Raw genomic sequence first — 23,785 nt, 5'->3', positions numbered from 1 at the left:
TGCTTTTAATGCTGCTGGGTGGTGATAGGGGTGTAAACAGTCGGGGCAAGGGTAGGCTTTCTCAGTACGTTGTGCTAATTGCTGATAGCAGACACTCATTCCAAGTTATACAAGTCTGTGCGAAACTAAGTTTTAGATTCTTGGCTAAAGGGCTGCCAGTGCTGGGATGAAGGTTCAGCTGCGCTGTTAACAAAAAGCTGGCATAGAAGATTAGTTCATAGTTTCTTATTGTTCTTGAACGATTGTTCGAAGCATATTTCTAGGAAGGGATGATTGTTGAGAACAAAGTCTAGTGTAAGGTTTCCTTGAGCTCGTGTTGAGTTGAGTCAGATAATTTGAAACCAATTTTAAGATGCTTTTGAACAATTTTGCTCAGTAGCTGTTTGGTACAATGAGCTGTTTGGTATCAGATATTGGTTTAAAATTAAAATAACAGACCTTGCTCTTATATATCTCACTGTATACTAGGGTAATACATTGTCAATACAGCAAACGAATACAAAAAAAACATTGTTGATTGAAACACTTGAAATTTTATGAAATGATAATTTTTGCAGATAGCAATACGGCCTTTTTGGACCGTTACTCCTGAATAAAAAAAAAAAAAATAATTTTTGCAGATGTTCTGAGATACGCAGGGTTATTTGTCGAACTCTAAGATCCCAAAGAACCTTTTAAAATTAGATTACTTCTAGAAGCAAAAATAAAATGAACAATTGAAACACCATCTGTAGGGCTCATTATTGGGCTATTCACAGAATACTCAGAATACATTTAGAGAACTAGTGTACTTTTTTCCCCGGTTTTTGCTTTCATACGCCTCGAAATACTTTCTTACTTAAGCGGCTAGAAAGGATTGATTGAAGTAATGAGCAAATTGTGCGCCCTTTTATTTGGAAATTATGCTTTTATATTCATCCAAAGCATCATCGCTTTGCGGGAAAGACAGCGAGCTGATTAGCCTGCAATGTCTGGCGGTTCGCGGTATCGCGTGCTTTAGTCAAATTTACCTCATTACCTACACACGTACCAGTATCCCGTGGCAAGATTTTAATGTAAGTCTTGGTCCTAAATTGACTTTATCAAAGCTAACCATTATATCATTATGAGACACGAGGGTAGTAACCAGGGTCGTCTTCACACCGTTTTCCGCGCGGCTTAGCTTGACCTTTTGCCTACAGCGTCAAGTCATTATTATTCCTTAAGGCATATTTATCCGTGGAAAGCTCTGCCAGGAGGTGGTCCGGTGACGGTTCGTGTCACACGGTGAAAACCCGTCTCAAGATAGTGCAGAACAAAACTGAAAATGAAACTGCTGTTGTGAGGAGAGTTGGTTCGCGTTTGGAGCTTTTGGAAAATCGGAGGTCCCGGCCCGACAGTTGTTGTGTTCTAAATGTCAACTGAACTGTTTGGTGATGGGTTTGGTTCATGTGCGCCTGCAGCACAGAGCCACTGGCAGGAATTGGCGAGTTGGGGGGTATGCAAATGATGGAAAAGATAGCAATGCCATGGCCGGAAAATGCCGCAGTGCTCGCTCACGGCCAGGAATAGCTCGATGCCGCCGGTGTCCTGTGTTCCGGTTCCGTGTATGCCGTAATTATATCATTTTCCTGTGTATGCGGTACACAACGGAAGAAAAATAAAACAACACCCATGGACAGTGCCAAGGTGGAAACCTCCGTCACCGTTTCGTCCTCGACACTTGGAGGTCAACGTGTTCGTGTGTTGGTTTCTGGTAAGAGGAAGAAAAATGTCTTGAGGAGAAAATAGGAACGGTTTTATGGCTGTTTTTTCTTTTTTAGTTAAGCTGCAAGGTGCCTGCGAGAGTAAAAACAAAAACGGGTTAAACACGTCCTTCAGATGCACCAAAAGCGGTACAAACACACAGCAACCCTTGTGTCAGCTATCTTAATGTAAATTTAAATGGAATTTTCGTAACTCGAGTTGTGCCACGTGCAAACTTTTCCCGTCATTGTGCGCTGCTATAGATCCTGTCACCTTTCGTGGTGTTTTTTTTTTCTGGGACGGCAGGAGGACGTGCAGAGTGCGATGGTGCGCAGTTTTCCTGGAAAATGTACCTTTCCAATCGGAAGGCAATCGTATCGATTAGAAGTTGGTGGTCGCCTTCGCATCTTCGGATCGTGTTGACGATGACGGTTGTCTCAATCAGCGATAAACAATCAATTAGCGGTTAATTGATCGATCGAAAACGATTCCTAAATGGAACTAATTAAACCGGGCCCGCAAACGCGCTTGGATCGTGCGCCCTTCTTACAACGCAACGCATGATAGGCATGGGAAATGTGTCGTCGGTTTTGCATTTAATTTCCTTTTCGTTTCGCAGTGGAAGTTTATAACATTGGGGTGGTAAATTAAATATTTAAAGAACCGCGCGAGAGAGGGGGAAATTGGAATGTTGACCTTTTACGCGACTGTTTACAACGTTTGCCGAGGGGCTTTGAGAACGTATCAAAAGTACCAAATATACCGAGTTCAGCAGGTTTAATTTGTCGCCCGAACACGATTGAACTCGAATTCAATTTGTTTTCATAAAATTTTCCACTTCTTATGGGTATAATTTTTAGGAATAAAGTAGCATTATTTTCTTCTGTTCACTCTTCCGCTTTGATTTAAAAGTCGAAATACGTTTATGTGTCTTCAGAGTCTTTCCTCCAGTATGGGACCACTTGAAACTGAAGCCAATTCTAATCGTGTAATAAATCAGTTCACGGTATTTTGAAAAAGGTTCGCTGAATATTTCATGCCGATTAGTACGTGAACCTACCAACTAACCGATCTTGTTTTGTTGCAACACTTAACGGGGAAATGAAAAACTCTATAAACGCTGCAAGGCCGGAAAGAAAAGTGAAGAGCCGGTAAGCAGTCGAATTACTGTACCCTTCACAACATCCCGCCGTCGAGATTGCTTATCCCTCTTTCCGCCCCCGGGGGAGCGTAGCACAGACCCCAAAGCGCGCCGCCATTTACCAACCAATTTCTCTTTTGTTTCACCAATCGTTTTGCGATTTTGGAACGAAAATCCATTTAAGCGCCACCTCGGCGCTACTTCCGCTACTCCTTTCGACGCGCAAACGATAATGAAAATGGACGGTAGGATCCTTTCTTACCCGGAGTCGTAACCCCTCGGGATAGATTGGTTTTCTTCGCCTTGAAGACACACACACACACTGTGACAGCGACCTTCCAACACCATTAGGATGGGTGATTTTTCTGGGCTGTTGAGCATTGTGTTTTTAATGTTGCTTTTAATCTTGCAGTTGCTGCGCCGGAAGATGGGGCAAAAAGATAGCACCGGATGGTGATCGGATGACGGTCGCTCTGCATTTTTCCCTTCCAAAGTCCGTGTCCGGATCGAATACCACCGTTGCTGTATTGATAAGGAAAGCAGAGCAAGGTTGAGAGGTCTTTTCGTTTGGAACTGAGTTTATTACTACGGTCGTTTCCCGTTTTCCCCGTTAGGATGGGTGTCTTGCTGCGGCGAAGGATATAGCACGCTGCCGGGATTGCCTGATGAGTCACGACATTCCGGATGAGCAGGGCATTTCGGGTCGCATTATTACGGCAAGGGAAGTTTTGAGTGCTTCTCAAACGAGAGTCACGTTGTGGACTGATTGATGAGTCAGCTTAAGGGTGGTTTCGTTCTGTTTCCATTAGTATCATCCCGAGACTGATTCAACAATTTTTGTGTTTGATTTGTTTTATTCTACGACACATTTCTGGCTTGGCTGGGTACTACAACTGCGGCCGCACATTCGTCAGTTGCTTATCATTCGATTCGAATTGTGTTACTCATCCATATCAACTCGGCATACTTTTGGTGCTGTCCTATGAACCAAAAGCATGAACCATTCGGCGTATGAAAAAAAAGCCTGTGACGACGCAAAGACCCAATTGATGGTAGCGGCATCAGTATCACCGGTGCTAATAATAAATTCCGACTTAAGTAAGGGATTAACGTAGAAGAGGTAGAGTAGGAGCTTCAAAGTGAACAAAAATATGAAAACAGATGCTTGTTATTAAACTTAACTATCCTCTAAAATACATGGTCAAACAACTAAGCTTTGATTCGAGCGAAAGGTAGAACAGTTTTGTAAGCGGTACTACACCTTTCCAGATGATATGCTAGCCTAATGACCATTTGTATTTAAATTTCTGTATGTTCTGGTAGTTTATGCACGTCATTAGAACAAAACTAGACAGTCCAACTGTTTGTAGTCTTTAGCTGATGTGTTAGTATTCAAATTTATTGGTGCAAAAGCATACGATGTTATCTGTTGAAATTGTAGTACATTGAAGCTATATAAATGCTTCAATGTGCTAGCACTTTAAGGAGAACCTTTAAAAAATAACAGACATCTAAATCAAATTACACCTTTTTTCTATGCTCTAAATAAAACAAACCTTGAAGCATTCAAAATCAATCCATCCTCCACTAGAGCCTGACTAGTAATTACAGCGATGAATGATAGGTTGGTGCACCTGGTCATTACCACACCACCGTCTACAGAGACACGGGTGCATATTGGTATCTTTTTTATTGCAATACACTCCTGGTGGGTGAGAATAATCATACACTAAACGTCAATTACAAAATGATACTGAAACATAGACTGTAGTTTAGTTCACATCTACCAAAATATTCTACTCTGCTACACACAAAGCGCCACGTTATTTCAAGCCAACTTCAAACACGCTTCGTACGGTCGCTCTGGGGTTTTTTTTAGGAAATTTGTTTAGGAACTGTGTGCTATGCGGCATTCCAAAATGATTCTCGTTTCCGTTGGTATGTGTTTGTATTATTGTTCTTTTTTTCTTTCGGGTTCAATTCCCCCTGCTGTAACTGTCTAGACTTCCGGTCGTTTTGTTTTCTGGAAGAGATTAGAACGGTTCAGGCACGTCCGGAAGAACACGGTTAATGCCGATTAGTGTTGACATTACTTCATCGATTGGATATACTCTATGAGCTCATACGTACTGTGTGTGTGTATGTATCTATGGAGTGAAGGTGGAGTTGCGTAATAACCGTGTGTTACATCAACGAGTGGGAATTAATTCTTAACGTTCTCGGGCTTTGTTCACGGTGCCCTTTTCAGGGTGTCAGAAACACCTGCCCGTGACACTGCCGGTCGATGCTGTCCAAATCAAACGCCATAACGAATTAGGCATTCCAAACTCGCTTACATCGGCACGCCTGGGTGCTTGCTATCACGTTTAGTTTGCCATTTTTTCATCATCAGATTGGTAGATAGGCGCACGGTATGATTTTGATTTAAACCGGTTTTCGGGACAGATTTGAGGTGAAATGTTATCGAGCTCTCGATGCTGTCTGTGTGGTAATCCCCATCATAGTTTGGAGATACACTTCGGAACCTGTTCCAAACTTGTGATCTTCGATGTTCCTAACCAAAAATGTCGATGCCCAATACAAAGATCTGCTGTAATCATAGTAGATCTGGCGTTCTACGCTGTTTCTAAACACAGAGAGCGCAAGGGTGTGTGCGTTTGTGATCTTGTCGCGTTTGTGTCGAGCCCTAGACGGTTAGAGGGAACATAGGAGGGAATGGAGCTGCCGTAATTCGTAATATCTGCTATGGAGCTCAAGGTTAACCTGATTAGTATGTGGCATGGAATGTGTGTTAGTGATCGCACACACCCACATACACATACATACTCATACTCAGTTCTGAAAGCCATTCCGTGTCATTACACGGGGCCTGCGTCCGCTTACGTCAGGCTCGGTTATAGACGACCAACACTTATTCAATCGGCACATCAGAGTAATAGTAATACAGTGCTCTATCACACACAAAAAAAGATCATTGTATATTGTCACCATCAAGGGCGCTTCCTCCCATATCTCCCCCCGTTCCCTATCCCAATCGCTCTGAGTGTGATTATTTTTCCATCAAACATTGTTCGAGGTGACAGCCTCAAACTTTATCGGCCATCTCGCGTATATTCACGGTGGCGAGTAGAGCGAGACTATCTTTCTCTGGACGAAAACACACTTGTTGCCGTTTTTATATGCCCAAATCATGCTGTGTGGAATCATAGGCATGGTCAGGCTAAAAAGAAAACAAGATATTCCGCCGCGGTTTTGACGAGCTGTTGATTTAACGCTTTTTACGAGCGATCGGGGGAAAAAAAGTTTCCCCAATGACGAAATCAATCTGTAAATAAGTTTTCCCTTCCGCCGCTCGTTTCAAAACACCGAAGGGAGGGGAGAGAAGCGTTGTTGGTGTGTAATTTTATTGCACTTCCTGTCATCAACCGCATCAGCGAAGCATGCAATATATACAGGCACACGGTGTGGTTTTTACTCTCAGGAAAGACGCGCAACGGCCATGGCGTGGAATGATGGTGGTGCATCGAACGTGTGCTGCACTTACAGCGCCTGCTGCGCGCTTCTTATCCGTTTGGCCCTGTTTCGCGTAACTGTTTATATGATAAGAAATGAGCAACGAGCAGAGACGCCACTGTAGCGTCAAAGCGAAGCCACGAATATCATCAAAGCGAAGAACGTCTCATCGCATCATCTTCGCTCTCTCTCTCCTTCTCTCTGTCGACTTTGGTGGCCACACCTTGCGTCCGGTTCCTAGGTGGGTTTGAACCGATGACGAATCTTGCCCGCTGACGGGCTTTTCGTGATCACATGCGCTGATCGGCGTTCATGGTGATGATGATGATAGTGAAGAATGTATCAGTGACGGTGGCGCGAAAGCGCGAGACTCTCGTTCGCATCTCTGCTGGTAGTGGTTCGATCGCCCTTCGCGCTCATCCGTTAGTCATCGTTGTCGTCGTTTGGCCGCGCGCGCTCTGTGAAACGCACACACAAACACTGCAGTGAGGGCCCTTGTCGCTTTGGAACGCTGCACATTCCGCAACTGGGTTGGGTGTATGTGTGTGTGTTTGAAGCGAGGGGTGGAATTCACTACGGAATTCACCAATTCTGGCATTGTTTGGGGATGGGCAATGGTTGGGGATGGGTTTTTTTTTCAACATATTCCTTTTTCTGTCTCTCTTCCTTTCGGCAATGCTGAATGCAGAAAGTAAGAAATTCGTCTCCATCTGTAAATTATTAGGAGAATCTTTGGGATGTGTGCGGTGCTATGTCTTTCTTTTATGAAGATGACCTTTGGTGGGCGTTAAATTAGGTGAGACATTAAACATTTACTGCTGGTGAATGCAATCCAGATGGGTACATTGGGATTTGCCAAGCGCCAGGACGGGTGGTGGGTTGGTTGGGAGGTGGAGGATGCTTTCCAAATTTACGAACCAATTTCCTTTTCATTTTGGCACAGCAGTACAAACATTGTGAATGGTGCTGGCGTACCCCTGTCCCCCATCCTGTTTAATTGGATCAGTTTCTCACATAATCTGAGTCGGCAAATGCCTGAGGGTTTGAGTGCGGCAGGAGGGAAGGGAAGGAAGGGTAAATAAATTATAAACTCATTTTAATTAAGCACGATCGTATTTAACCTTTTGCACATAGTTCGAGCATGCCAACGAAGTTTCGTTTGTGCTGAGACCCTTCTTACCGCATGTACTAGTTAAGCTCTAAGTGGCGTAATGAAATCGCACTTTGATCCAACCGAGAGAGCTGTCAATTAATTATCTGGTTACATTCGGGACGCGGAGTACGGTTGACCGAGAGTAGCTCCAATAGGTTTTCTTGCGGCGGGGCAAACGCGGGACGAAGATGTCACGTGCGTTTCGTTCGGCAGTACATCCAAGGCAGCGATGAAGTAATGTTCATCTTTGAACTGTCATCGGTTAGAACCAAGACTCGATTGTGTCTTAATTAAGTGATATCTATTGGACACAGGACTACTAAGCCTGTTCCCGTGCTGGTCTCATGTACTCGACTTTATCAAACACTGATGTCACCATCATTGTTGGACACAATTGGCAATGCTGTTTGCATTTGGAATGTACCAACATGCTTCGTCTCTCGGTTAATTTGTATCTGCACCGTGTAATGAACATTTGATGGGAACCAGTAATTTCCTACGCTAAACCTCGTACTCCTCCAGCTCAATCGCTGGGATCTGGTTAATATTGGGACCCTCCCATGAGTTGTGGCGCGTGGTTACAGCAGATCGAAAATGCCATTCTATTTCCTATCGGAACCAAACGGCCCCTCCTTTAACTCCGCGACCGTCTGGAACGTGTGCGTGCGCGTACACGAGAGCATTGCAACGTGCATGAACGATTTCCTTCAGATCTCGAGCGAAGACAGAACAACAAATTGAGCAGCAGCAGCGGCACAACACACCCTAGAACAGTGTAGCCGTTGGATGTTGCAGTGTGGCCACAGGCTAGAGTTGCGATGCGGCAATAATTTTGCCCCCGTTTGCCACGCTCGCCTACTCTCTAACCCAGTTGCGATCGGGTTGTTTCCGTTCGCGCATACTGTCACGTCTGACAATTCCAATTTATCTACCATTGTTTGTGGAATCATCGGTCGTCGTCGTCGTCCTACATTTGTGTGCAACGAAAATGGAAGCGCCTTTAGCTGCTGCTGCACGGTGAAGCAATAACACCAAGCGCGTCCGTGGGTTGTCGAACTTGTCGAACTGTCGATGGTGCGTTTGGAGAAACTGCAGTTTCTAAAACGGTTTCTGTGAAGCAATTCGAAGCAATAGAGAAATTAGAACACAGACACAGCGCCCAGCTGGTTAGTTATTAGTTGCGTTGGCCATCAGATGGATACTCTCAATTCCGCACCCGTGTGAGGGGGTACATTGTGTTAGTGTTAATCACTAAGTTACGAGCATTATTCCCACCCTCCCTTTCATGGGTGTATGAGTACTCGCTCGGACACTGCAGACCTGACACCTGTTGCTGACCGAGGATTTGGATGTAGCCAACATTGTGCCCACCAATAGGTATCACGCAAATGTGTGTCTGTGTGGTGACGTTAAGTCACCGTAAATCCTCGCTCGTCGCTAATCGCCTTGTCAACCTCAGCGGGTGTTCCAGTGTCTCGCTCTCCGGGTTCTTTCTGTTGCTCTATTGTACCGGTGCAGGAGTATGATATCATAGACACAGGTTACATGTGATGTGTTATGCATCTTCCTCCTACTCCTCCTCCTCTTCACATTGGCAATGACTATGTGCAAAGTCATGAATGTGAAAAGTATAATCCCAGGGATTGAATCCATCGGACATTATCGTGCACCGAGCAGAAATTGGACTTGTGGGCTGTGGTTTCGCACAACGAGAGGGCCTCCGAGATGTCCGATTGCGAGCCGCACTCGGCTAGATGTAATATGTGTAACGACCCCATCCTCGGGTCTGGAGCCAATTTCTGACCTCAATCCAATTAGATATGACTAATGGAATTTATCTCGGCGTGTTTCCGATGCCGTCTGCCATTGTTCTTGGGCCATGTGCGAGGTGAATTGGCGAAGATCCTCTTCTCCGTAGAGGCTGCCGGGGCGCATCATATAGGGGGAGATGACTTTAAGCCTCGCCGTTGTCATGAGTTCAAGTTTGCTTTATTCGAGCACATATTTCCGGCACACACATGGAGTGGGGTTGGCCATTCTGCTGGGCCCAAAATCCGAAACTGACAGAAGGGAGCAGATTCGCAAGCAGCAATAGGATCAAATGCAAAGGGTGAATTGGTATTGAATGAGTCAGCTCGCATGCTGCTCGGAATGGTGCAGATTTTGCCCGTGCATATCATTTCTGAACGTCATGATGATAGGGTCAGCGGTGTCTAGTATCTAGGCGTTGTAGATGGTCGGTTGCAAACTTCGAACTTGGTTTTACCCTTGGCATCATGAATAAGTGAGTACACGGCGTATAAGAAGAAGAGTTCTGCTGGTGTATCGTGAAACTATGCCCTTTTCGTGTGCTTCTCTGCTCAGATGGAGGAGAATGGAATTATATTACTTTCTAATTTTGTATTCGATTTCTATACTGCTCAGAGGTTTTTGTCGTGTAGCTTTGATAAAGAATTGAGTGAATTTGTTGTGTAGTTTTTATTTTAATTGAAATATGTTGAATCATTTATTAATAATATATGACTGTTGTTTATGTATGTCCAATAAATTCCAATTGTTGTTCTTTTCTCATTTTCAGGTAACTGTTGATAATAACACTGCCAATTTGATTGAGAGATTTAAAGTAACATGTTTAGAGCTACTCTTACTAAGCTTCAGCACAGTAAGTAGAAGAAAAATAACGTTATTTAAGTTGTCTTGTTCGCTTTTAGGCGGGTCAATTGAGATGGCATAATACTAAGCCTGAAAAACCCATCATAATAACCGGTACATATTTGTTACAAGGTTTACCCATATTTTGATTTGAATTTCAATTCACCTGCCATTCAAACCGCACTGATGTGTGCCAAGGATGATGCATGGTTTTTTAGAGAAAACGGAACTTGCCCAACATCGTATATCAATTTCATGGGCAATGTTTTAGTATCCTTTTTGATCCACACTTGTAATTGTATTTGAACCGGGTGGTTGCTCATTGTTCCGCACAAAAGCTACTCTCCGTTTGTGCAGACAATAAAGGTTAACCCCAAACAGTTGGATTGAAAATAAAATAAACCCAATTCACGGTGAGCACGAATGACCGGCAACTACAGGGTTTTTTTTTTGTTTGAAGCATTTGTACACCAACGTGTTATTCCTTTGATTGTAGTATTCGGAGTTGCAGTCAATTTTCAATGGGTTTTGTAGAGAAAGCATGTAGCCTTTATTCTCGCTTCAATTCACAGCTCCACTGGCCTGCTGACCGTCCCACCCCCGCCAAAAACGCTTCAATGGTTTGTGGCAGTGCTGACACACAAGCATGTTATTTTTTTAATGCGGAAAATGTTATTATTTTTTCTGCTTTCCTTCTTTTTCAAATTTACTCTTCAACATATCCCCTCGTTCCGATGTGTACGTGGTGCACCTCTGACCTTTGAAAGGCTTCCTTGAACGGGTGGACTTTACACTCACAAAAAATCCCTTAGTCAAAGCAAATAAAACTGCACCGCCACACGCATACAAAGCCTTTTATTTTTTGTTCAAATACGACCCTGGACTAATCCTGGCTTGGGCGGAAATGCTCCCACTCTCACCCATCCCCATCCTTCGCCATTGCTGAAAGCTGAAAATTCTTTCCTCGTTCAAGGCATTTACTTCTCAAGCTGGCACGGAATAGCAGCAAGCAAGCTTTCCTTCTGTATTATTGCATGCTGCACACGATGGTAGTGCAGTTGCATTTGTTTGACCTCCCCAAGGGACTCATTGACATTGGAAACGACTCGTGGTGCGGTTTTGCCAGTTGTTGTGTTTGCTGTTGTTGTTACTTTTTGCGGCACATGCAAACGCGGTTGCGGGCGATGGATGAAGGTCGAGTTTATGCACCAGCCTTCCCCAACAACGCCCGCGCGCGCTCGCGCCAAGGGAACTGTTGTAAAGCGCCATTTACTACCGTTACGTGCAGGAAAGACAACCGCACAAGCAAGCAAGGCGTGCGTGGTGGTGGGTGCTAGCAGCTCTGGCAGGGCAGTAATAAGCGGGCGGCCGGTGTTGCGCGCACCAGCTTTGCAGGTTGCGCGGGGCCGTGCGATACACAAACAGCCGAGGACGACCCAAGATTATATGCTTTGCGCTTTCGCGCGCTTGCTGACCATCGGAATCACGGCCGTTGATTGACTTCTTTTAGTCTTTTAGTGGGATACTATCGTTCGTGAGCGCGCACACGCTTTCCACAATTGGTTTTGCTGTTGTTGTTTGAGGATCTTTAATTGCTAAACGCCATCGTTGAGGGGAGGAGCTTGTCGGTTGGTTTATGACCTTCACCTTTAAAAAGCAGGTGGATTTTTGTTATCACGGGGCATTTTAGTTACGAAGTGAAGAATACCGATTTCTCTTCTTTCAGTTTTTGCATTCGTTGTGCAGAGTTTAAACTTAATTACTTATACCAATATATTTCCCCCCCTTCATTGTTTTTGATAAATCATGAAGAAGGGTTAATGTCTTCAGAAGAATCACAAAACATTGTCATATTGATTTTTATCCGTTTCGATATGAGATTTGAACTCACGCTGTGTAGATTGTCATTGCGATCTCTTTCGAATGACACCAAAAGACCGCACATCTGACGGAGAGTAATTAGTTCCTTTTGATCAACCGGTATAACCCAACTCTGCAATACTTCTCCACGAATGCGGGACGAAATTCACAGCGGCAGCAGCACCGTTGTTTCACGTGTCTACGCGCTTCGTTAGAAGAATCGATTTGCTTGGAAAAATATTATTTATTTGCTGATTGGCACGTTACAAACAGCTCCAGGGTTGTGTCGGATTATTACAGGGAAAATGATTCTATTATGAGTCCGGCGAAATATTACACAATCTATCCTATCCCTGGCGTGTATTCATCTGCACCTACCCGACAGCTCAATAACAACACAGCACGCTTCGCGGCAATCGCAATCGATCGGCGCTAGGCCGAACAAACTAAGTGACGCCAAGAAGTGTTTGGAAAAGTTGCTCCCGCCTGTTCCCAAGCCTCATTGCGAATAATCCAATCCAATCGCTTTAAGCATCAATTGCGACGGCGAACAGCATACAATAGGGACAAAACTTTCGAACTTTGAGATGCCAGTGTGTCATCATCACCGTGCGGATGATTGAAGAAACCTGTTTGAAACTCATTACCGGGAGGTTTCGTGTAAATCAATCCCAGCACCGCGCGCAGTACACCCACCACACACCGCTCGCGGCACCAAGGTGCTCGCGCTGAAACTCGCGAAATTCATCAGAACGCTCTTGGAGATTGATTTTGTGCTTTCGTGGAAATGGGCTCACTGAGTTGCGTAATAGCGTTGCATGTTTTGCATAAATTTCCACGAAACTGTCGTTTGTAAAACGACTCTCATTTAGTCACGCGGTGTATCACGCGGCTTGTTTTGATTGGTTTGAACTTATTGATTCCAAATGGATGCCCCTGTGCTTTTTGGCCTCTGGAGAAGGGCCATAGTAGTTTGTTGATGTTTCGTGCAACTTTCAAATCTGCGTACCGTTCCAAAATCAGCAAACAGCAGGGCAGCTCAGCGTTTGAAGTAGCCAGGCGTTCTATTTTGCCAGCGGATCCGCTCGGATCCTTTGCAAACACAACCGGTCGGTTCACGACAAACTGGAAGGAAACTGATACGATTTAGCCGAAAATCTCAGGGGAAAATATTTGCTACCATATATATATGTACCCGTAGGGGGAGGACGACAAATACCTTACGTTCCTGCGCAGCAAACATTTATGCGGCGTTTTTTTTCCCGTTGGGACTGGAGCGTTTTCACTCGTTCACTTTTTTTGTGTGCTTCGCCATTAGTAATCCCTCGGCGCGTGTGGAAAAAAAGAAATTTCACCTATGCCTGTGCCTAAGTGTGTATGTGTGTGTCTCTTGTTGTATCTTATGAGGAAAGCGTGTGCAGAATACAGCGAAGGAAGCGGAACCAGCAGCTGCGGGAAACTGTTTATTGGAAAATTGTATTACGCATTTTGATTCGCTCTTTGAAGCGTAAGCTTGATTCATTCGTTGGCGAAAAATCGGCGCGCTTGTTTTTCTTTTTTTTCTTTTTGGGAAATCGAATTTAACAAGCTTGTCATGGCCATGTTCATTCTAGTTTCTGGAAAAAAAATGTTTGTAATTGTGGGTATGTTTTATAATATTATGGTAATTTTGTACAGCACATTGACTCATCTCTTTGAAGTAGAAATGATTATTTTAAGCTTTTAGAATCTGACTAGCTTAGTGCGTGTAGGCATATGCATCTTTAACATACTCTTTAAATATTGATTTAACAATCCTGTCAATTAGAAAAAATATAAGAAAAAGTCAACATAGGTTTGAGACACGCGCGCGTACATTTGGATATTCGGGATCTATTTGGGGGAATTTACGGTTTGCACACGGTCTGGGATGTCACAACAGTATTCACTCATTAATGAATGAAGTGGCCAATTCCAGATACATTAGGTTCACCTGCTTCGGAAGGTAGTGCTCTAGAGCCAATCATTGGCACTAGTGGAACTGGCCATATGCATGTTGCAGTTGTGTTCTGATAAGTAGTGCGCCGGATCCATTAGTTGGTTCTTGGCGAGCTACGTAAGGGATACATTAGATTCTCGTGCTTCGGCAGGTAGTGCCCTGGAGCCTGCCATTGGTGCCAGAGACCCTGGGGCCAGCGGTTGGCACTAGTGGAACTGGCCATATGCATGTTGATGAGTTGTTGTGTTGTGTTGATAAGTGGTGAGCCAGATCCATTTATTGGTTCTTGGCGGGCTACCTAAAGGATGCTAGGGAATACCATTGTATTCGATGGAGTATGGCCCGTTTTTTCTTGATGAAACTATGTTGGTCATCTCGGGTGTGTGTAGGACTCGGACAGTTCCTCTGAGAGTTTTCCGATGCCACCACTAGCTCGTACAAACTATTTCAATATATCTATCAGAGTAATATTATCGTAAAGATACTTACGTCCTTCTCAAACCTATGTTGGAGAAAGAGGTGGGACTTATCATAAATCAAACATCCTTTTACTGCTCCTTTGCAATCCTACTCAGTGAATGAATAGTTTCACTGAGTTGCCATACATTCAATAGCAGGATTAAACCCACTTAGTTTGACCGAGACATGGTCTTGAAATGTTCTTTTCGTATCAAGTAATTAAAATGTTTCTGGAGTAGACAGTAAAAGGTCATAATTTAAAACAACCATTAGAATGTACTTAAAACGGTTCCACACACACATAGAAGAAACACAAAACATGAACCATAACCAGGACCGAGAAGCCCTTTTAAAATCGTTCTAGACACTTGTACTGTCGAGTTTGCCGCTTTTAAACCACGCGGCACGAGACCTCGGCGGATTTTATGCAATCCACTCAAGAACGAGCAAAACCACCGTATGCACACCTTCCCTTCGCTCCGAGTGGACGCGACCGGCGATAAAAATGGTGCGAATGGTACCACCACCATCATCACCCAACCAATGCTAGTCCTGTAGCTGACGCGCGCGTGATGATGGTCAGTGCAAAAAAGCCGCAAAACCAACTAAGGCCGACCACGCGGGATAAAAATATCTCACTCCCGTGTCCTATTCTCTCTGACGACACATGCGACAGCACACAATGCGACGATTTGCGTTGAGCGCCATTTGAACGCCACCATCGTTCGTTCGTCACTGTAGACTACCGAGTGTACCGGGCGGGATACGCGTGCTGTCCCCACCGGCAGGACAATGGAGGTTGTACCGGCGGAAAGAAATCTAATTTTAGCTAGTATGTGTGGCGTTGCTGGTGTGGCAGATAAAATTTACAACCTGTGGTCTCCGGTGGCCTTCTGCGGGTTTTTTTTTGTGCAATATGTGTGTGTGTGTCTATTGTGACCCTGTGTGTATTTCAGTACTGGCGCTATCCTAGAGGAGTTTAAAATCGCGACCAGTCAGGATCTCGCAGCCCGTAATGTGTAATGGGAGAGAAAGTAGAGGGCGAAAACATAAAATAGATGGCAAAACCTTGATAGAGCCTCCAGTAATTAAGCAGTATGGTAGAGTTAAAGGGATAAGGGATGGGAGGGGGGTGAGCAGACAGGGCAAATCGGAAGCCATTTTGCCATTCACTTTGACAGTATCGGATTGTTAGAGTATTGTACCTGGGCCGGGAATAATTAAAACTGATTTACTATTTTCAGCCCAGCGCTACCTCCGTGGGTGCCGTGGGTAAATGGGAACGTCTGTACCAAAGTCCTTTGTCCAATGTGTAACATAGTGTGTGTAAGAGAAACAGAGAAAGTCCCAGTTTTGGAGGAAGTGGTACGGCGTTGATCATATTTCATATTTGCACCGTTTCGTCTCCTCTGTCCCGGGGACACACCCCGGGACCTTAATTCCCGGTCCTCAGTCGACGAGAAGCATGATTTATGGAGTGCAGCATTAATTTCGCCACCGGAGCGGACGTTTGTACAGTGAGACGACTGTGTCACGTGTAGACACGTGTAGGGCAAACACACAAAAAGTCCGCTGAAACTAGCAGGGCCACCGTTTTTCCTTTAAACTGTGGTCTCGCAAAATGTGGACGAATAATTCTAGCACCAAAATACGTGGTAACAAGTTGAGATAGCGCACACATCGCCCTCTAGACGAAAGTTTGCTAAAACCAATGTTGCAAACTTTATCGTTCCGAACAGGCCATCGATGTAACCGGGCTGCTTGTTGTCGTTTGACCTTTCGTATGGTTTTTTTTTGTGTTTGCGACCTAACCTCAACTTCATTAGAGAGCGAGAGAGAGCATCACTGCGATGATGAGAAAATAATAGTCACCCACAACCACCACACCCGCAATGAGGCGCATCAGCACACACTGGTACGTCGTATATATTGGGTAGAAAATAGCGAAATAAAAGAATCCCTATCGCCCAACAGCTCAAGGTTAGGTGTGTTGTGAAAGTACCTTGGTGTGATGTATGATTGCCGCAATATGCAGATTAGCAAAACTTAACGGCGCGCTGATATAGTGGAGTGGGACAGAGTGTCGGTCAAAACCAGCCCGATCGATCCTGCGGAAACGCACGGTAACGTGTTGCGTGCTCTGCTCCTCTTAAAAAGAAAAAGCTGCTCGATTTCTGTCCAGTTTGTTCCAGTGGTGATGGGAATTTCCCAGGTTCCCGAGATCTGGATTGATGAATTTAATTACACTTAACGTCATTTTAAACTCACATCCTTTGTGGGTCACGTTCATTTGCGCAATAAACCTCCAGACTGCTAACTTGAGAGAGAAGGACCTGGAAGTTAGCAAATAATGCTCACCTTTCGCACGCACGTGTGTTTGTTTGGGTACCGGAATAAATTAGGCAGTGAACGGAACAACCCGCAACGACGATGATGATGTTGTTTTGTTTTCCCGTTTTCCAAAGCGTCTCGATTATTCAGCAGTCCTTGGCAGCTTCCACATCATCATCGTAGCTGGCAACGCAAAAACCTGTCTCCAAATCGCATGTGTAACCGTAACGTGAACGGTCCACGGGCTAAGTGATCCTTCGGTCATTATTGAGCGTGGTTTAGTGGGTAATCAATATTAGCCACAGTTATGGCACCGCTGTGGATGCGGGGACACTAATTTGTGCTCTACATTTGTACAACATCCGCCTCGCGAGATTAGAAGATCATCAAGAGCGGTGTGGACGCGTTGCGTGATGCTCTCTTTTGCGCCATGCTACTGAAAAAAAAATGAACAACTTACAATCAAAATGACAAGAGCCCTCTTCTTCGTCCGAGAAGAAGAGTTGTGGCCTTGATTGCCATTTTATACAGTGTGTGTTGAGATAGACATTGCTACTATTGGATTATGAACTCGTTTGTCGTGCCAACCCTGCACGGAAAACCTGTCCCCAAAGATGATTATATTTTTATCAATTCTCCCAAGCACACTGGTCTGGTGGCGCTTGGTGGTTTCGCCGAACTCTCGGAGTCGTGTGTGTTCGTTAGATTTTATTGACCAGCGTCAACCCGCAATCCCCGGTGTTACCGTCCCGAGATGTCGTTAATGTCCCTGGTTTCACATCCCTAACCCGGTCGGACAACAATTGAGCTGAAACGGAACCCTCCTCACGTGCGTTGGTCGTCGTTATTTTCAGTTCCGGTGTGGTAGGGGAACGCCCGACATCGACCAGACAGTGTCACCCGATGGTCAGCAGTTAGCAGTTGGTGCTATTTTCGACTCTGCTATGTGCTCGGACCAAACGAGCGAATGATTCGTTTTGGATGTAGCTCATCAGTTTCACGGTTCATCGGGTTTTGCGGTCTTTGGGACCGCAAAATTGTGTACCAAGGTGGAAGATGACAGATATATGGAATTGGAACTGTTATGTCAGAGATGTTCATCTCTCGTCCAGTCGCACACTCTAGATGCTCGATCAGCTTTGATTGATGTGCAAAACCGACGAAGGTTTGGTTTGGAAGTCACGCTTGGACCAACAGCGAATAAATCAGAGCCGACTAGCGATCAGGGTTGAACTGCGTACGCGTAACAGCTGGCAGTCGGCTTGAAGAATCGCTTGATGCAGCCGCGCACCCCTAGCGCCTAAACACCGACCAAACGCGCATCGTTCTGTTCTGTTTCGCTTCGTTCGTCGCGGGCGAGTTCATCAATGATCTTCGGTTCGTTTCCGACAGCGCGGCGTGCCGGGCGTGGTGTGGGATATGTTTTGTCAGGCGTGTTGTTGCTGCACGCTGGTTTGGTTTCTTAACGATTATAGCATGTGGAGGACGCCAGGGTTGTTGGGCACCCGAAGCATGCAGACGCGCGGCCCACTAGATATCGGAAGAAGATCATGTGACTTGATGCGGCACCCGGCCAGACAGACAGACAACCTCGTATCGCACCAGTCGTTCCTCTGCTTCACAAACCAAACCAGAGGTACACTGACACCAACAACGATTCGTTCTCTATGTTTGTATGTATTGCCTCTGTACCGAATGCTCATGAGAGAGGGGTGAATTTCCACCCCGTTAATAGCGTGGCCGGTGTTGTTGTTGTTGGAGCATCGTCTTCTAAATAAATCTGGCAGCAGGGGCCTGTCCTTCTTGAAATTGGGAGGGCAAAGACATAACAGACTTCAAACTCCTCCTTACTTCTCCCTGCCATACTCCCCACAATGCTCGCTGTCTATCTTTTTCCTCTGCTTCCAATCGGAACTAATGGCTGAGGCCGCGCGCAGAAAACAAAGGAAAAGAAAACTCAAACTCACACACAAACACACAACTAAGTCTCTAATTTTAGATCCTCATCGCCCCCCAAAACAAAACGAAAACGCGTCTGTTAGACGTTTGCAGACGCGCAAACCTTTATTTTGAGGCAGTATACGATTCATTTGGCGGGGCGCGCCTCTACTCTTCAGCGTTTTTTTTTCTTTCAGGGAGACACATCATGTGGATAGACAACAAAAATGTTGGGAAGACCTCCAGGCGTATTTGGAGGTGGCGGGATGGATAGTGTCGATGAGCCGAGATGGTGTCCGAAGATGTTCAAGTTCATCTTGATGCAGTTGTGTAATGGCGGAGACATGTCGCGGAGAGAGGTTGTAATGTGTGTTCCGCGATGTATTAGGACGTTTTTGTGTACTCCGAGTGGAGCAATATGTGACTTGTTGGAATGTATTCAGTTGGATTCCGCTGGCACTCATTCGGAATGAGATGTTATTTACGACTTGATTTGGGTAACAATTGCATCTCTTGGACTTTGCATGATTTTTTTTTGCTGCATGATAATATTGCTTGTATCTGGGGACGTGATCTGTAGGAGAAAATGAGGCCCTCAAGCCTGAAGCCTGAATAGTGTTTAATCATTTTTTTCGCGACCAAAGCACGTCTGGCTGGGAGCTTCCCTCCCACTGACACCACAGTTAATTCCATTTCCATGTTTGCCTTTGATGTGATGAAGTGAAAAATTATATACAAAAAGCATCTACAGCTACATGTGAGGGTGCGAGTGGAACGGGCTTTTAGCTGTGATCAGTTACGTGATCAATCGAAATTGAGCGAGATTGTTTTTCGTGTTTCCCAGCACACGCTACCCTTGTCTCCAGTTCCCTTCATGAATCCTCCGCTGTGCAGGGCCTGTGTTTAAAATCCACACAGGTGTACCGTATGACACGCGTGGCTAAAATTAAACATCCGTTTTGCTGCCAACCCCGTACAGGAGTTGTTTTCCGAATGGGCGATTTCGTCGAGGTGAAGGTGATTATAACCAGGCTTTCGGTGCCTGTTGATCAATTTCCATCATCTCACGCGGTCGACTGTGGGAGCATCATCATCATCATCGTCGTTGCTGGCACTAATTTTCCAAACGATCCGAAGCTGTTGGGGACTGTAGGTTACAGGGAGATAGAGAGAGAGCGAACGTTAATTCAATTAATGAGCTAGGTGGGCGGCAATAGGGCCTATGTTTTACTGGGACGAGCCGCCAGTTTTCCCCCGCGGTGTGATTTGTTGGGAAAAATTGATCAAATATAGTGTATAAAATCATCGTGCATGGATTCCCACTGACACCACCTTGTGTAGTAGCCTGGTTTCAGCATACTCTACACGCTTCATTCCGCCATAGACAAGACAACATTAGCCGGCGCAGACAGCACACACAATAAATTCTAAACCAAGCAGATGGTTCCCGGTGACCGGTGCCAGAATTCGGGGATTCTCTTGCTCCTCTAACCCCTTTGCTTTGTGGTTGCTCTTACTGTTTGTTTTCAATGTAAGAGAGATATTTTTATACACACACACACCTCTTTTGTATGTCTACTCGTTGTCCTCATCATCGGGTCCGTAAGGTCGACTGAAGCATCACCGTCCCAGCCTCTCGAGGGGATGATTTTTTCTTCTTCTCCTCCTTGACACCCCCTGCCCCTTTGTACGGTTGAATGGATGGCTGACGACCTGATGGAGGGAAGATCTCTGGTTTTGGGGCCGGTTTTATTGCCCAGGCGGTGGAATTATTTTTAGTAATCAACGGTTCGTAGGACTCGTTCATGGGCGCCTCTTCCCCAGTGCTCTGCACAGTGTTTACTCCATTGATCACCAAAACACACACACAGGTGGATTAACGGGTCCGCTCGGACAGCTGTGTTGCCTATCGTTGGAAGGTACAGTAATTGTTCTTTATACTAAAAGGATAATAAATTTCATCATCAAACAGAGCACACGGAGCCGAGGCAACTCCGCCACCAACGTGGCGTGTACGTGCTTCGTGTAGTTGGACGTGGGTGGAATGGTTGCAGATTTCCATATGCCTCCGTTTCTCCCAATAAAGACAGGAGGGAAAAGATCCATCTCTTGGTTGTGCAGAGGCTGCTGGGTGGAAATGGGTGGAAAAGGGAAAAAGGATACATTGGATTATAAATAACTCGACAAATTGGTGGATGGATACACTGTTTCGCTTGTTCTCCTTTTTTTCCAAGCCTCTCTCTTCATGCCCGAACGCAATAGATCTCGATAGGACTCGCTGTGCAGTTCGCACCATTATTGCTGATGTAAAGTGAAACCATCTTCCAACCAAGCAGCGTACTGCTGCTGCTGCTGCTGCTGGTGAGCTGGTGGTGTGGTGTCCTCTATAGTCCTCTGCCAGTCTCAGACACAATCGATCGCCGTTGCTCGCGTGTGTACGACACAAGCAGCTCTTCACGCCCGGATAAACATCAACATCCTTTCCGCGCAGCTCAAGAGTTCCATCGAGAGTGCCAGCAAAGAACGCAAAGGGACAACCCATCGTCACAAGTGGGGCGAAAGCAAGACTTGGAAGAATTCCAGCTCTGTGATGGGTATCGGCAGCGGAGCGACCCCTAAACAAATCACCAAGATCCCTGCTTCTTTGCATCATCCGCTCTCGCCCTAATAGCTTCTGTGTCCTCGAGAAGTTTGCTTAACTTGGGAAGAGTTGGAGACGCAATAGAGAAGCGCAGAGAGAGCTCCAGAGGGGGTTTTGCCGCGGCTGGAGGTGTTGAAAGTGATTCGATATTGATCACAATTTTATGAAACTTTTCAGCCGCACCGAAGTAGAACCGAAACAGACAGATATGGCAAACATAATTTAGCTGACAACAGCTTAACATCTTCTCCAGCGCGCGCGCCCACCACACCGCCGCGCGTACGTTGGTGAAGGTTGAGGACTTCATGGGTATTGCCGCCTGGCGATTGTGTGCAAAATGTATGCCCCACAAACAGAGGATTATTCGTCTGGCTTTGGGGGAAGAAGTTCGGGCGAATGATGGAAGGACGGTTGGTCCGGGGTTTTGGAGTCGGCGAAGAAGGATATTAATATTGAAGTTTGAAGTAGACACTCGCTGATTACACGGTCGAGTTGCGGTTCGGTTCGATTTCCAACCGTGCGCGGCAACTGTGTGTGTCGTTTGAAGTGTCGTCTCTTGTGCGGGGTAGCCTCTGATAGCAGCAGACACAATCGTTTGCTGTTTGTTAAATTGCTCGATTTGTCAAGATGGATTACGCTCCACGTCGCGGTTTTTGTACGGTGACGCACTCATCATTTGCATAATTTAAGAAAATCATTGCCCTTGAAGTCTTTCACACACACACCCACAGTTACAGCCTTTGGTGGAGCAGACTGTTTACCGAGAGCTTTTATCTGAGCGGTAAATACAATTTTTCTCTTAATCTTTTGCCCTTAGTTGTGTCTGTCGTTTACGGGTTAGCATTTGGCAGGCATAAAAATATCGCCCCGCGCCGCTTCCGAGAATTGCTGATGCATGGGAAAACCTTAATTGATCAGCAAAATCATTCGTCATTGTGTGCACGCGCGCTTCCCAACACTGCCCTTACAGAGAAGCATCGGTTCTAGGGAGGGATGGGCAGTATGTGGGAGTGGGTGGGAAATTGCGTGCCTCGGCTGCTCGGTCGTGTGATTATCCTTTTGGTGGCTGCTGCTGCTGCCTTTCGGCTACACACAGGTCACGTACGGTTGGATTTATTTGACTTTGTTGCTGATTGGGCATCCCTTCCTTAGCGTGTGTGATCACTTTTCCCAAACAAACGTTTATTTGTGCGTGTGTGTGCATGTGTGTGTGGGTTTCGTTGGACAGTTTGACCAGTTTTATCACCCAGAAATGGATGTTTTCGGACGTCTCGGTCGGTTTAATGCGTTCGGAGGACACAGTGAAGTTGTCCGTGAAGGTGATAGGCCGGCCTCGGTAAGAAGATAATCGCAGGGATAAGGAATAGCTCTTGGTGAGTTTAACAGTTCATCGAGACCTCTGTCGGATGAAGATGACAGAACAAAAAGAGAGTAAGCTTCTGGGGAAATACTTGAATATGGCAGTTCTTCATCAAACCGTCGATTGCTGGTTAAATAGTTTGTCTGACTGAACATCCTGGGCGGAACCCGAACTACATTCTTTCCCTCCGCTAGTCTTGATTTTAGTAGTAAATTTAGCTGAAGAAAACCAACACAGTACTGTACCTGGAGCGTTACTTTCATCCACACATCCCTGTAGCGCCGCTGGTTTAATATTTCATCTTCTTCCTTATGATGATGATGATGATATCCCTGTTCTCACACAGTCCAGGATGGCCGACGGCGAACATTGTACGAACTTTTGCAACAACAACAAAGTCAACAACAACAAAGCCCATTTGAAGCGGAAGCATTGTTCTCAAGCAAACAATGTGCCCGGAGTAGTGACGCATCTGTTTCCTGTTTTCTACCCTTGAGTTATGCTTCTTGATGCAGGAGAAACTAGAGCTATTACTTCATGTTCCTCCACCCAGTTAGGGTAGGTGTTAATATACTTACTACGCTGAGTATAATCGGTTGTACCAAGGTGAGCCCATTACTTCTGATCCTGCCTTACGGTGTCTTGTGAGGAAGAGAGGAAAGTCTTGAGAAGATTGCTTCGCAAGAGGGGTAGCAGGTTGAAAAATTTTCCTCCCAGTTTCTATTGCTCGCACAAATGGAAAAACATGTATCTTCTTGCTGCACGTTAGGCGAGAAAGATTAGCAAAAGGTAAAGCAAATTATGAAGCAAAAGTTTACACAAAGTGTGTACAAAGAGTGTGTTGTGTATGAGTCCTTTGTGGGACAAGAAGAGAACGCGCCACCGACTCTATCTACTCTGGTTTTGTCACTGTACAGAGGGAGTTCATATGCAGGGTTTTACGGTACATTCCTTGATTCAGTGCTTCTTCTATTTGGCGTAACATGCTACGTCGGACATGCCGGTTTATACACAGGGTTGCGAGACTTATGCAG

The 23,785-nt window shown here is 45.4% G+C and overlaps 1 protein-coding gene across 2 annotated transcripts in view; it reads left to right on the top strand.

Annotated features, from left to right (window-relative positions):
• The window catches only part of LOC120900047 (phosphatase Herzog), a 51,832-nt gene that overhangs the window by 11,463 nt on the left and 16,584 nt on the right, over window positions 1-23,785 (top strand). Inside the window, exon 1 of one of the 2 annotated variants that reach the window (XM_040306552.1) lies at window positions 10,111-10,194. The exons of the other annotated variant lie outside the window; for it this stretch is intronic. Within the exon in view, the coding sequence (XP_040162486.1) occupies window positions 10,161-10,194 (34 nt within the window). The 5' untranslated portion in view covers window positions 10,111-10,160. Of the gene's footprint in view, window positions 1-10,110; window positions 10,195-23,785 lie in introns of those variants that run through there. 2 annotated transcript variants of the gene reach the window in all.

Source organism: Anopheles arabiensis, chromosome 3 (genome assembly GCF_016920715.1).
Source record: "Anopheles arabiensis isolate DONGOLA chromosome 3, AaraD3, whole genome shotgun sequence".
NCBI lineage: Eukaryota > Metazoa > Arthropoda > Insecta > Diptera > Culicidae > Anopheles > Anopheles arabiensis.
This window is presented reverse-complemented; position numbering and strand designations above follow the sequence as displayed.